The following is a 14397-nucleotide window of genomic DNA, read 5'->3' as shown; positions in this document are numbered from 1 at the left end:
AGTAAATATCTTCAACAAAATTTCTTCTAAATATTATAGAAAAAACATCCATAACCTAAGAAAAAAGATGACCATGAACATACAAGAAGCCTACAGAATCCCAAATGGACTGGACCAGAAGAAAAATTCTTCCTGACACATAATAGTCAAAACACCAAATGCTCAAAACAAAAAAGAATACTAAAAGCAGTAAGAGAAAAAGGACGGGTAGCCTACAAACTCAGACCGATCAGAATTACACCAGACTTTTCAACTGAGACTATGAAAGCTAGAAGATCCTGTACTGACATCATATAGACCCTAAGGAAAAGCAAGTTTCAGCTCAGGTTACTATATCCAGGAACACTTTACATAACCATACATAGAAAAACCGAGATATTCCAGGGGAAAAATAATATACACAATATCTATCCCCAAATCCAGCCCTACATGGGATAATAGATAAAAAATAACGGCCACCAAGAGGGAAACTTCATCCTAGAAAAATCAAGAAACTAATCCTCTTGCAAGAAACACCAAAGAAGAAAAGCACACAAAAATAACTCTAAGTATAACAACAAAAATAGGAGGAAACAACAATTAGGATTTCTTTTTTTTTTTTTATAGGTCTTTGCGTAAGTATTTTTTATTTAACTAAAGAAAATACTAAGGAGTGAGACTGGTAGAATCTGATGGGGACCTGAAGTTGCTTTTTTTTTTTTTTTTTTTTTTTTAAATTTTTTAAAACGACTTTATTTTACAAAAAAAGATAAATGTACAGATTTTAAACATTTTTTGCTTAAAATTATACATTTTTGTCAGTACTGTTTTTTCAGATATTAAAATAATTTTTACATAAAACTATCTGAATATATTTTTTAGTCAGTACTTGATTTTTTCAAAGGCTTGACAGTATGCATTGAAAACCTAATAGTTATAATGAGCGTAAAGTACATGCAAAACAAAACGCAACATGGAAATAGTCAAAGTCTTCTTGTTTTGTAAATATTTTTTTGTTTTGTTTTCTTTATTTCTTGGACTTCATACAGTCTGTGAGTTGTTTCTGGGGGAGTGCAAGCCTCTGGGGTTAGCATCCCAATATCAGTGACTGCATATTATGTCTGTTCTTTTGTGACTGGGTTATCTCACTCAGGATGATATTCTCTAGATGCAGCCATTTTCTTAAGAATTTGGTTAAGTCATTGTTTCTGGTGGCTGAGTAGTATTCCATTGTGCAAATGTACCACAATTTTTGTATCCATTCATCTTCTGAAGGGAATCTGGGTTCTTTCCAGCTTCTGACTATTATAAATAGAGCTGCTATGAACATTGTGGTGCATATATCTTTGTTGTGTATTAAGGTGTCTCTGGGGTATATGCCCAGAAGTGGAATAGCTGGGTCTTCAGGTAGTACTATATCCAATTTTCTGAGGTATCGCCAGACTGATTTCCAGAGTGGTTGTATTAGTTTGCAACCCCACCAACAGTGGAGAAGTGTTCCTCTTTCTCCGCAGCCTCGCCAGCATCTGCTGTCATCTGAGTTTTGGATCTTGGCCAATCTGGCTGGTTTGAGGTGGAATCTCAGGGTTGTTTTGATTTGCATTTCCCTGATGGCTAAGGATGAGGAGCACTTCCTCAGATGTTTCTCGGCCATTCGGTGTTCCTCAACTGAGAACGTTTTGTTTAGCTCTGTACCCCATATTTTAATAGGGTTATTTGATTCTCTGGTGGGTAGCTTTTTGAGTTCCTTGTATACCTTGGATATTAGGCCTCTATCTGATGTGGTGTTGGTAAAAATCTTTTCCCATTCTGTTGGTTGCCGTTTTGTTTTCTTGACAATGTCCTTAGTCTTACAGAAACTTTGCAGTATCATTTAGTCCCATTTGTTAATCTTTGACCTTAGAGCTTGAGCCATTGGTGTTTTGTTCAGGAAATTTTCTCCTGTGCCTATATGTTCTAAGGTTTTCCCTACTTTCTCATCTAATAGTTTCAGTGTATCTGGTTTAATGTGGAGATCTTTAATCCACTTACACTTGAGCTTTGTACAAGGAGATAAGAATGGGTCTATTTTCATTCTTTTGCATGTTGAGTGCCAGTTGGACCAGCACCATTTGTTGAATAGGCTGTCCTTTTTCCATTGAATGTTTACTGCTCCTTTGTCAAAAATCAGGTGACCATATACATGAGGGCTCATTTCTGGATCTTCTATTCTATTCCATTGATCCACCTGCCTATTTCTGTACTAGTACCATGCAGTTTTCAGCACAATTGCCTTGTAATTTAGCTTGAGGTCAGGGATAGTGATTCCCGCAGATGTTTTTTTGTTGTTGAGGATGGATTTCGCTATTCTAGGTCTTTTGTTATTCCATATGAAATTGCACATTGATCTTTCCAATTCCATGAAGAACTGGGTTGGAATTTTGATGGGGATTGCATTGAATCTGTAGATTGCTTTTGGTAGAATGGCCATTTTTAAGATGTTGATCTTTCCAATCCATGAGCATGGGAGATCTTTCCATTTTCTGAGATCCTCCTCAATTTCTTTCTTTAGAGGTTTGAAGTTCTTGTCATACAGGTCCTTTACTTGCTCAGTTAGAGTCACACCAAGGTATTTCATAGATTTTGTGACGATTGTGAAGGGTACCTTATCCCTAATTTCTTTCTCCACATGTTTGTCCTTTGAGTATAGGAAGGGTACTGATCTGTTCGAGTTAATTTTGTATCCAGCCACTTTGCTGAACTTGTTTATCAGCTGTAGGAGTTCTCTGGTGGAATTTTTGGGGTCACTTAAGTACACTATCATGTCATCGGCAAAGAGTGATGTTTTTATCTGTTCCTTTCCGATTTGTATCCCCTTGATCTCCTTTTGCTGTCTAATTGCTCCAGCCAGTATTTCCAGTACTATGTTGAATAGGTAAGGGGAGAGTGGGCAGCCTTGTCGAGTCCCTGATTTTAGTGGGATTGCTTCAAGTTTCCCACCATTAAATTTGAAGTTGGATGTTGGTTTGCTGTATATTGCTTTTATTATGTTTAGGTATGGACCTTGGATTCCCGTTCTTTCCAGGACTTTTAACATTAGGGGGTGTTGGATTTTGTCAAATGCTTTCTCAGCATCTAGTGAGATGACCATGTAGTTTTTTTTTTCTTTGAGTTTGTTTATATGGTGGATTACACTGATGGATTTCCGTATGTTAAACCATCCCTGCATGCCAGGGATGAAGCCTACTTGATCATGGTGAATGATCATTTTGATGTGTTCTTGGATTCGGTTTGCAAGGATTTTGTTGAGTATTTTTGCATCAATGTTCATAAGTGAGACTGGTCTGAGGTTCTCTTTCCTTGTAGGGTCTTTGTGTGGTTTCGGTATGAGGGTTATTGTAGCCTCAAGAAATGAGGTAGGTAGTATTCCATCTGATTCTATCTTTTGGAATAGTTTGGAGAGTATTGGTGTTATATCCCCAATAAATGTCTGATAAAATTCTGCACTGAACCCGTCTGGACCTGGGCTTTTTTTGGTTGGGAGGCTTTTGATGGCTTCTTCTATTTCTTTAGGTGTTATAGGGTTATTTATATGGTTTACTTGGTCCTGGTTTAACTTTAGCATCTTGTATTTGACTAGGAATTCGTCCATTTCCTCCAGATTTTCCAATTTTGTGGAGTATAAGTTTTTGTAGTAGGATCTGATGATTTCTTGAATTTCCTCAGTTTCAGTTTTTATGTTGCCACTTTCCTTTCTGATTTTGTTAATTTGTATACTCTCTCTTTGCCCTCTAGTTAGTCTGGCTAGGGGTTTATCAATCTTGTTGATTTTCTCAAAGAACCAACTCTTGGTTTTGTTGATTTTTTTCAATGGTTCTTTTTGATTCTATTTGGTCTATTTCTGCCCTAATTTTGATTATTTCTTGCCGTCTACTCTTCTTGGGTATATCTGCTTCCTTTTGTTCTAGGGCTTTTAGCTGTGCTGTCAGGTTGCTGATGTAAGCTCTCTCCAGTTTCTTTTCGGAAGCACTTAGGGCTATGAGTTTTCCTCTCAATACTGCTTTCATTGCATCCCATAGGTTTGGGTATGTTGTGTTTTCATTTTTGGTGAATTCTAGAAAATTCTTAATTCCTTTTTTTATTTCTTCTTTGACCCTGCTATCGTTTAAAAGAGCGTTGTTTAGTTTCCATGTGTATGTGGGCTTTTTGTTGTCTTTGTTGTTGTTAAAGACCAGCCGTAGACCATGGTGATCTGAGAGGAATCATGGGAGTATTTCAATCTTCTTATATCGATGGAGGCTCGGTCTGTGTCCAATTATGTGGTCAATTTTTGAGAAGGTGCCATGGTGTGATGAGAAGAAGTTGTATTCTTTTTCTTTAGGATAATATGTTATGTATATATCTATTAATTCTAGTTGGTTCAAAGTCTCTGCTAGTTTTGCAGTGTCCTTGTTCAGTTTCTCTGTCCATGATCTGTCCATTGGTGAGAGTGGGGTATTAAAGTCTCCCACTATTATTGTGTGGGGTGAAATGTATTTTTTGAGCTTTAGTAGGGTTTCTTTTATGAATGTGGGTGCTTTTTTATTTGGAGCATATATGTTAAGGATTGAGAGTTTCTTCTGACAGATTTCCCTGGTAATGACTAAAAAGTGTCCTTTCTTATCTTTTTTGATAACTTTTGGTTGGAAATTTACTTTATTCGATATAGAATAGCCACTCCAGCTTGCTTCTTGGAGCTGTTTGCTTGGAAGTTTTTTTCCCACCCTTTTACTCTGAGATAGTATCTGTCTTTGTCTCTGAGATGAGTTTCCTGTATGCAGCAAAAGGCTGGATTTTGTTTATGTATCCAGTCTGATAGCCTATGTCTCTTTATTGGGGAGTTGAGTCCATTTATGTTAATAGATATCAAGGAATAGTTGTTTCTGTTTCCTGCCATTATTGCTTTTGTGGGTTGAGTTGTGTCTGTGTCTTTTTCTTCTTTTAGTTTTCTTGTTTTTACTAGGCTGTATTTTCCCTCATTGTATTGGGTTTTCCACCTATAATTCGTTGTAGTGCTGGGTTTGTGGTCAGATATTGTGTGAATTTTGATTTGTCTTGAAATATCTTCATCTCTCCATCGATGGTGATTGATAGTTTTGCTGGGTATAGCAGCTTGGGCTGGCACTTGTGCTCTCTTAGGGTGTGCATGATGTCTGTCCAGGCTCTTCTAGCTTTCATAGTCTCTGTTGAGAAATCGGGTGTGAGTCTGTTTGGCCTGCCTTTATATGTTACCTGACCTTTTTCCCTTACTGCTTTTAGTATTCTTTCTTTGCTTTGGGCACTTGATGTTTTTACTATTATGTGTCGGGAGGTATTTCTTTTCTGGTCCAACCTATTTGGAGTTCTGAAGGCTTCTTTTATGCTCGTGGTTATCTCATTCTTGAGAGTAGGGTAGTTTTCTTCTACGATTTTGTTGAGGATATTTACTGTGCCTCTTAGTTGATACTCTTTCCTGCATCCCAGAGATGAAGCTTACTTGATCATGTTGAATGATCATTTTGATGTATTCTTGGATTCGGTTTGCAAAGATTTTGTTGAGTATTTTTGCATCAATGTTCATAAGTGAGATTGGTCTGAAGTTCTCTATCCTTGTAGGGTCTTTGTGTGGCTAAGGAATGAGGGTTATTGTAGCCTCAAATGTACGTTTTTAAATAAATGAAATATACCTTGTTTCAGAAAACCTAGAGACTCCCTATCCCAAAAAACAAAAGTAATAGGTAAATTAACTCATCTTAAATTAACAACCACAAAGTCAAAATAAAACTGGCTATGGATTGAACCGTTTACTTGGTTGCATGTCAACAACCATTGTAATCCAACAGCATCATGAAAGACCTAGATCAATAGATTTGTTCAATTATGTTACGGAAACTCTGAAACAATAACCTAACATAACCTTGTCTCTTCATAGGTTTTTTTTTTTTTTTTTTTTTTTTTTTTTTTTTTAAGTATAACAACTTTTGTGCATGTGAAGAAAAACTGATATTTGTTGGCCCAGGCATTTTAGACAAAGGATATTCAATCTTTATCTCAATTAAACTTTAAAATAGGGTGAGGTGTTTTATCTTTGTTAACAGGTATTTTATACTCAATAATTTGCATTATGTGAAATGAATTTATTTAGAATTGCTCGCAGAGGTCATAAAGCTGACACAATGGCAGGTTTCGAAATCCATTCACAGTGGTCATGGCTCCTACATTATCCTCTGCTAGACCTCCTTAGTCTCAGCTTTGATCGTGGCTTCGGCATTACTGTATTTCCTGTGATTGCTGTTGCAATGACATGGATTATAAAATAGCCATAGATATCCTGAAGTCAAAGCAATCCAGGGAGGCTCCATAAGGATCCCATTCCAAGTAGGGAAGCTTAAATAGGTGCACACCGTACATGCTACATACAGCACAAACTTTGACGTTAATTATCACACCTATGGAGCTGCTGGTGTCAGAACTCAGCCACCCTCTTACCTTGGGCTGTCTTCTCATCTCAGGACATTGTCCTTCGTGAATGATTCCTTTCCTTGATGCTCGCCTCCACTAACCATCTGGCTATTAATTTTATCACCTTTCTGTAGATTCTATTTCAGTTAGGCAGGATTCAGGAAAGAACACAAGCTGTTCTAAACTCTTCGATAGTCCCTCCCCACCTCTTTATCCTCTTGCTCCTAGGTGTGTGATGCAAACTGCAGAGTTATAGGCATCTGCAAGGACTTCCCAAGGAAGCTGAACACAGCAGACAAGAAGGCTATGGCACAGCCAGCATCGCAAAAGGAAGCCTGCCTAGACGACAGCTGTCACCATACAGTGACACCTCACGTGCATCACAGATGCGGAGAAGATCCTCAGCACTCATGCTTTGTAGTAAAGAAAAGCACAGAGAACATGATTCGTGGTGCACAGATTTGCACAGCCTGCTCCAGAAGAAGGAGCAAGCAGACTGACCTTTTCTCCACAAGTCTCCTCAGTGTCCTTGGTGATGTTAGGAATTAAATATTTGACCTGAACTTGGAAGGGATTTGAGGCTGAGATATTACAAACCTCCTACACACTGCAGAGATATTCTGTCACCTGACATCCATCGCAACCATTTTAAGGACACGAATAAGGGACAAAAAAAAATCTAGTGGATATGTTATACCAAATTCATCATTCAGATGGTTTCTTTAGAGTTCCTCATCTTGAATGATGAGAGCAGAAATCATCCACAAGCCAGTTCTGCCAACCTCGCATCAACTCCCGCTAGCTTCCAAGCTGAGGATCCCCATCATCTGGGCATTGTCTTAAACATCTTGATACTTATTAGCTCTTTAGAGAAAAGTCATGGCAGGGGAAGGTAGTTAGAGCTGAGTGCTCCTGCCCAATTATTGGAAACTCCTGTGTCCCCTAGAATCACATACTATAGTTCAGCTGCAGGTTCCACAGGCTCTTTAGAGAAACCCACTTCTGTTCCCTCTGAGGAAACTTGTAGGTGCAAGGTCAGGAATTCTCTAAGCTTCTGCCTTCTCCTCCTCTCTAGGTGTGTAGTAGTCAATCATAGAAGAATATGGATAAGATTGTTTTTAGGAAGCACCTGCATTTCCAAGAAGCTGAAAGTGAGATATCAAAATACATATGGTCTTTTAGCCTATTAACCTTTCTTCTTCTTTTTTGTTATGGGCAGGAAATCTAGACAGTCGTAAAGTGATGAAGCATGTCGGACATAAGACACGTGAAGTGGAACAGAGAGGAGTGTACTAAGTCGGCTACAACACAGCCTTGAAAGATAACTTTCCTGATGCCTGATTCTATAAATGCAGCCTGAACTAAAGTCACACAATACATTTTCAGGGCTCATGTACAGATGTTAACCAGAGTTAGTATTACCCCAAGCACAACCACCTCCTCCCTCTGACTACAACCTTATTTCCTCACAAGATTCACGTACCTTGCGATTCCTGACTTTCCGTGTCCTGCTGGGATTTAGTCTGACTTGGTTTAGACAGGTCTTACATGTGTGCTCTCAGTCATTGTTCATATGTGGAGCTGCCCTGCTGTGTTCATAAGACACTGTTTCTTTCCTTGTGGTGATCCACCAACTCTGGCTCTTACAGTCTCCCCCACCTTCCACAACCACTCCTGTTGTTTTTGAGGTTGAAGTGTTTATGTTACATCAAAGGCTAGACATTCCCCTCTGCCTCATTCTCTGCCTCAAGGCCACTGTGGGTGTCTGTGTCGATTATCATCTCCTGAAAATATTAGTGTCCATGGTGAAAATTGAGTGATGCATTAATCTTAGATGACAATCTTGCTACAGAGTCAATTCATGAGGGCAAAGTGTGGAGTTGGAGATTGGTCACTCTCAAGGCCAAGTAAACCCATGCAAAGAAAACACAACTCAATTCATATGTGTACATGCTGCATGTCTAGATTGGGCCGGTCTACTATTGCACTACTCTATTCCCCAAATATGAGATCCCTTATAGCTTGTGATTTCTCAAGACCACGGACTTCACCTCCATCTTTCTTCCATTTCCTCTTCCCCTGTCGACCTGCTCTCTCTCCTTTCTCTTCCTCTCAAACTTTTTAGCCCCACCTTCCCTTCCTTCTCATTCAATGATAGGCTGGATATGCCTTGCTGCATAATGACATCATTCTCCAGAAGACTTCTGAAAGACTTAAGCTTGCTTCACTGGGGCAGGTTCTTCTTGTGGCCATAAAACAACTGTCGGAACTCTTTAAATTCTTTGGGGCCAGCAGAAAGAAGAAGAGTACAAGGGAAAATTTGTACATGCATTTCAGTAATATTTCACACACACATGCACGTATACTTGCACACCTTAGGTGGATGGAGCAAAGCTCTAACCAGTTTTATGTATATACATATACAGGGTTTTCATGGATGGATGGAACAAAGTTTCAGTGAACAGGCTCCAACAAACTACAAACTAACACATATATGTATATACAGATAATACATATTGGTTCGAGGAGCACAAACTAATGAATTAACTTCAACAAGTTTAGTTTTTCTTATTCATTTTATACCATCTAAGACAGAATTCTTTATGTAAGAAAGATTACCACAAAGCCATGAATTACATATTCTTTCAAATCAATTACCACTACAACATAGTATTCAAAAACAGATAAAATCATCACATAAAAGGAAATTTTAATAGGATTATTGATTATGTATTCTTATCTTGAAAATCATCCCTAACTATACATTTCACATCTATCATTTTCTTCCTAAGTTCAATATAATCCCAAAGCCATACTTCTGATGACATTCATAAACAAAGTTAAGCAAGCCAGTTCATAGCAGCAAGGTTTCCTATGCTTAACTGACAACAATTTGTATTTACCAAGAAATTGATCATCGTCTTTCCTTCATATTATTTCTGAAGTCTCATTCATGTTAACTGGGTTATCATCTGGTTTTTGTTCTTATATTCATAAAAATTGTTACTCATAACCCTGCTTTTCATGATGTACACAAAACCTCTGCCTTTGGTCCCATCCTTGGATCACAATATCCAGGAACTCAGACCCAGCCTATGATAAAATGTTTTCCTCCACCATTAACTTGTCCCAAGTCTATTTTTCTCTCTAGTACAATTATGTACTTGCAAGTCATGAAAGCTCAGTGTACTCGTTTCTAACTTATGCAGTCTTTATTTACTGTTCTACAAAGAAAGGGCACATTCTATTCTTGTTTTTTTTGTTTTTTTTTTTTTTACTTCATTATATCTTTTTGATATAAAAACTTAAATGTCTTTACACTTTCTACCAAGTACTCTAACTTCCTTATAATATTTAAATCAAACCAGAAATTTTGTAAAATCATTAGTTAATCTCAAAATGTCATCTCATAAAAGTTCTTCATGTTAATCTGAGGAAATTTCCCAGTAGTTTGGTTTATCACCAGGTAGGAATCACACCAGGCTATATGTAGTGAGGTCCACCCTATATCCAATCACACTGTGCTTGAGATATATGAGGAATATAGCAATGACAATCACGAGAAGGCAGTTCAGTAGCAAGTAGCAATCTTGAAATCAAACTTCTTGTGTTGTGCCTGTTCAGGGAATACACCCATAGCAGCTAAACTAAATGGTGGGTTGTCTTCAGGAAGGTCACTGTCCACAGCAGCTCTTCCTTCATGGCATCTGTCACTTGGCTCTCCTGGAACTTGCTGCTTAGATTGACAGAGCTTAAGCCCAGAGATCTGAATGGCCCAGTTATCTGAAGACTGGGATTAAAAGCTGGATTTAAGCTTGTTTTTCATTACTTTTTATAAAATGGAAAATTTTCTGGGTAAGATCTTGTCCTGGGGTTACCAGTCCTTTAATTCCATTTAGTATCTTTAATCTTTTTATCTTGTTTAACGCAGGATATAGCTACTGTTCTCTTCCTAGTGCCTTTACTCTTTGAACTATACATTTTTTTTTCTTTCTAAGTTTGTACTAGTTCACAAATTGCAAAAAGAATGAACCACAGGACACTGTCTATGTTTGGCTGTTTTGAGATTTCCTTTGTGAATACAATTGATCTAAATCTTTTCACTTTAGTCTTAGGCTGAGGACAAAGGAAAAGCAGCTATATTCTTCACCAAAATAACACAAGGATGCAACATACTAAAATATTTCTTCTCTGAAAAATCTTAATCTAGGACCCAAATATTAGATCACTTCAAGCAACCCGGATTTTCATAATCTTACTACTATAGCCCATTAAATCGCTTTTAGAGCCTTCTACTCATTTTTCTAAAACAAAGTCCTGAAGTCAAATTTCCTCCAAGTGAAAACGTTTTCAGACCTATCACAGCAATACCTACTCTTGTTATCAGTTTTTCTCTTTGGGTTTCCTTTGCTGTGAAGAGATATCATGACCAACACACCATGGGTCTGGCTCACAATTCAGAGGTTTATTCATTTTCATCATGGTGGGAAGCATGTTATTGTGCAGGCAGCTATGGTTCTGAATGAGTTGAGAGGTCTACATCTTGATTTTCAGGCATCAGAAATAGACTGTGTAGAAAACTGGATACAGGTTGACCACCTATGAGACCTCAAATACACCTGCTTGCCCCAAACTTCAACACCTCTTGTAACAAAGTAAAACCTTCTAAGAGTGAATCTCTCCATGGTTCAAGAATTCAAACAAATGAGTCTGTGGGATTGTACATATTTAAACCACCATGCCAAGTGTTTTATGTACCATGCACAGACATCCCAGCTTCCTGAATCTTTGTTAATATGTTTTGATTAGGAAAATGGCTACCATACAACTATTGTAACTTTCTGTATATGTGTTATTATTTTTGGTGGTATGGTTTTGTGTGTGATGTGTGTAAGTTTGCATGTGTGTATGTATTCAAATATGTATGTGCATTTGAAACAGAAAAGTATGATAGAAATCAAAGAATTGAAGAAGGATTAGGTATTCTTAATTTCTGACATATTAAGTCAAATGATCTTTATTCTCATATTATCCTATGGTAGTAGGGGATTGGTTGTAAAGAGAAGATATCAGAGGGGAAATTTTTGTAGTGACTTCCTGGTATTGATCACTATATTGTCAGGGTAAGAAGCTGTGGATAAGTTGAGTTTGAACTAGTTTTTTGAACATTTCCATTGAAGGAGAGCTTTGGCATCTTCAGCCACTGTGTCAAGAAAAAAAAGATGTAAATAAAAGGTTTTCCTGAAGTAAAGACCTGTTGCTAGGAGCCCACCATTAGCAGATGCAAATATCTCTATATATTTCAAAAGTTTTTCTCGTAATGTTTTCTCTCTGTTAGTCTTCAACAAATGAGGAGACTTAATTATTTCTTTCAGTTGTTCAACAGGCACTTGGCAATCCTTAGCCATAAATTTCAGGGATTCATCATCCACTCCAAAGGTTTTTCGATATTTATTTAAACTCTTGTTCAGCCTCTCCACATCATTATCTCTGAGGATGCCCACTACAGGAAAAGTAGCCAAAACTCCAGCACCAAAGGCTTCTAGCCAGATAAACTGCCGTGTCGCCTTATGCTTTCTGTTAATGACCGCCTCTGTAATGTTAGGCAGGGAAAGCATAAAATTGTGGCGCTTTTGAGCAGGGAGATCCTTAATCAGGGTTTCCAATAGGACTGGAAAATCGTAGTCAGATAAATTATAGCTAGAGATCAAGAAAATCTCTGGAACAGCCATTTTATTCTCAATAAAGTTATTCAGAAAATAGCTTCGGATCTTCTCCAGGGTCTTTTCTCTGTCAAAAGTACGTGGTTTGGATACCTTTTCATTTTGTAAATCAAGATCCACTTTGGTTCTCACAAAGTAGAAATTCTTGTCCATACTTCTGATTGCTTTGGCGAGGTCTAGTTCTAGTATTGTAAAACGTGTGGCAGAAAGAATAATAAAGAAATCATATTCCTTGAATTTCACTTGTTCCAGATAAGACTTTGGTGGATATTTCTGAGTTCCTATACCAGGCAGGTCCCATAAGGTCAATGTTTTAATTGTGGGATGTTGGTAAGGAGTTCTCTTCATAGTTGTCTCTACTACCCCCACTTCGGCTGCACCTTCATCTTCAGGACCAATCCCCCTCAGGGCATTGATGAAGCTGGATTTCCCTACTCCAGACTCTCCTGTCACAGCAATATTGATTGGGGCATTATCAATGTTTTTCAATGCATCACCAATTATAGAGCTTACTCCTAGCATGTTTCCATTGCTCAGGTGTAACTCTATTAACTGGATGGTTTCCTGAGAAATGATTTTGGTTTCTGTCTTACTGTTTTGAAATTGTGTTTTGAAGCTGGACACCAAATCTGCATTGTCTTCATTCTTAGATGTACCAGAGAAGAGCTGACCCATGTTGATGATTAAAAAGTCTCTGAAAGAAGAAGGGGAGAGTAAGTTGCAAGAGATTGAAGATTTTTTTTTGTGCTCAGCAATGTGTTTTTTTTCCTATGATGTAACCTTAGTTACCTTCTTATTGAGTATTCCCTATATATGCCTGTCTTGTCATCCCTGTTTGTCTTCCTTCTCTCTCTTCCTCTCCCTTCTTCTCCCTCCTCTCTCTCCTTCTTACTCCCTCCCTCCCTCTCTCCTCTCCTCTCCTCTCCTCTCCTCTCCTCTCCTCTCCTCTCCTCTCCTCTCCTCTTCTCTCCTTCTTTCCTTTTTTTTTAAAATAAAAAAAAAGCAACTAGAGTGTCCTTTGGGATGAGAAAATATCATTTGAGGAATTACTGTCATCTTACTTGACTGAACGCATGTCTATGTTACATTTTTTTTTTCTTTTGAGTGAGGATAATGTGGAAGGTCCCAGCCCACTGTGGGTAGTAACTCCCCTGGGTAGGCAGTCCTAGGTAATTTAAAAAGGCTTTAACAATCCAAAGGAGCAATCCATTAAGCCTCATTCTCTCATTGTTTCTACTTCTGTTTTTTCTTGAATGTCTACCCTGACTTTACTTTGTGAATGATGCCTCATGATGACGATGTGTAAATCTGCAAACTGTTTCTTTTTCCAAATGCTTTTGTTTACAGTGTTCATAATGGCAATAAAAATGAAACTAGAATCAATCTCTACTATTTCTCAGTCCAATCCTTACTTATGGAAAAATTAAAACTAAGCAAAAAAGGGAAAATAATATAAAGATTTGCATGTGTTCCAAAGCCAGCATCAACAACTATACAAGAAGAGCAACTGTGTTACAAGCCAAATGAAGCACTTTATATGAAGTCAAATGTCTTTTCCATGTGTGTGCACTTCCTTCAGTGTGTGCCTTCAAATGTGTGGGTAGTTAATTAGCATACTTCTATTCTTCACACTAAAAACCAAATAAATTTGAATGACAATTTACACCAGTGTTTAATCAATGCCAAATATCTAATGATCACATAAATCTATTTTGTTTGTTTTATTTTTGTTATCTAAAGATTTCATCGAGCCCAACTATTTTTATTTCACTCAGTACCTGTTAATTTAGCCACATTTACTTTCATTCTGTCTTTTTCATGAACTGAGCTCATATCCATGAGAAATATATAATTATAAACTAGATTTATTTATCTCATATATGTGGGTGCACTGTCATTCTCTTCAGACACAGCAGAAGAGGGCATTGGATCCCAGTCCAGATTGTTGTGGGCCAGCACATAGTTGCTGAAAGTTGAACTCAGTACCTTTGGCCGAGCAGCCAGTGCTCTTAACTACTGATCCATATCTCCAGCCCCTATAATTGTTATTGATTAATTAATTCAGCTACTTTACATTCCTACCACAGTTTATTTTTCTCCCTCTTCTTCTGATGGCCTTCCTCCCTTTTCTTTCTCCCTTTCCTTCTTCCCTCTCCATTTTTCTAAAGTAGAGGGGAACATTTCCCTTGATATATACCAGCTCTAGGACATCGAGGTGCAGCAAGACTATATGCCG

The 14397-nt window shown here is 37.8% G+C and overlaps 1 protein-coding gene across 1 annotated transcript; it reads right to left on the bottom strand.

Annotated features, from left to right (window-relative positions):
- Positions 1-11591: 11591 nt before the first annotated feature.
- Positions 11592-12836, bottom strand: LOC308423101 (interferon-inducible GTPase 1-like; the record flags this gene model as incomplete). The annotated part of the gene is made up of 1 exon (XM_080919738.1): positions 11592-12836. The coding sequence occupies one exon, from the start codon at positions 12834-12836 to the stop codon at positions 11592-11594; it is 1245 nt and encodes a 414-aa protein (XP_080775864.1).
- Positions 12837-14397: the final 1561 nt, after the last annotated feature.

This window comes from Micromys minutus, assembly GCF_963924665.1.
Source record: "Micromys minutus genome assembly, chromosome: 8".
Lineage (NCBI taxonomy): Eukaryota > Metazoa > Chordata > Mammalia > Rodentia > Muridae > Micromys > Micromys minutus.
The sequence above is the reverse complement of the archived record's forward strand: the minus strand, read 5'-3'. Positions and strand labels throughout refer to the sequence as shown.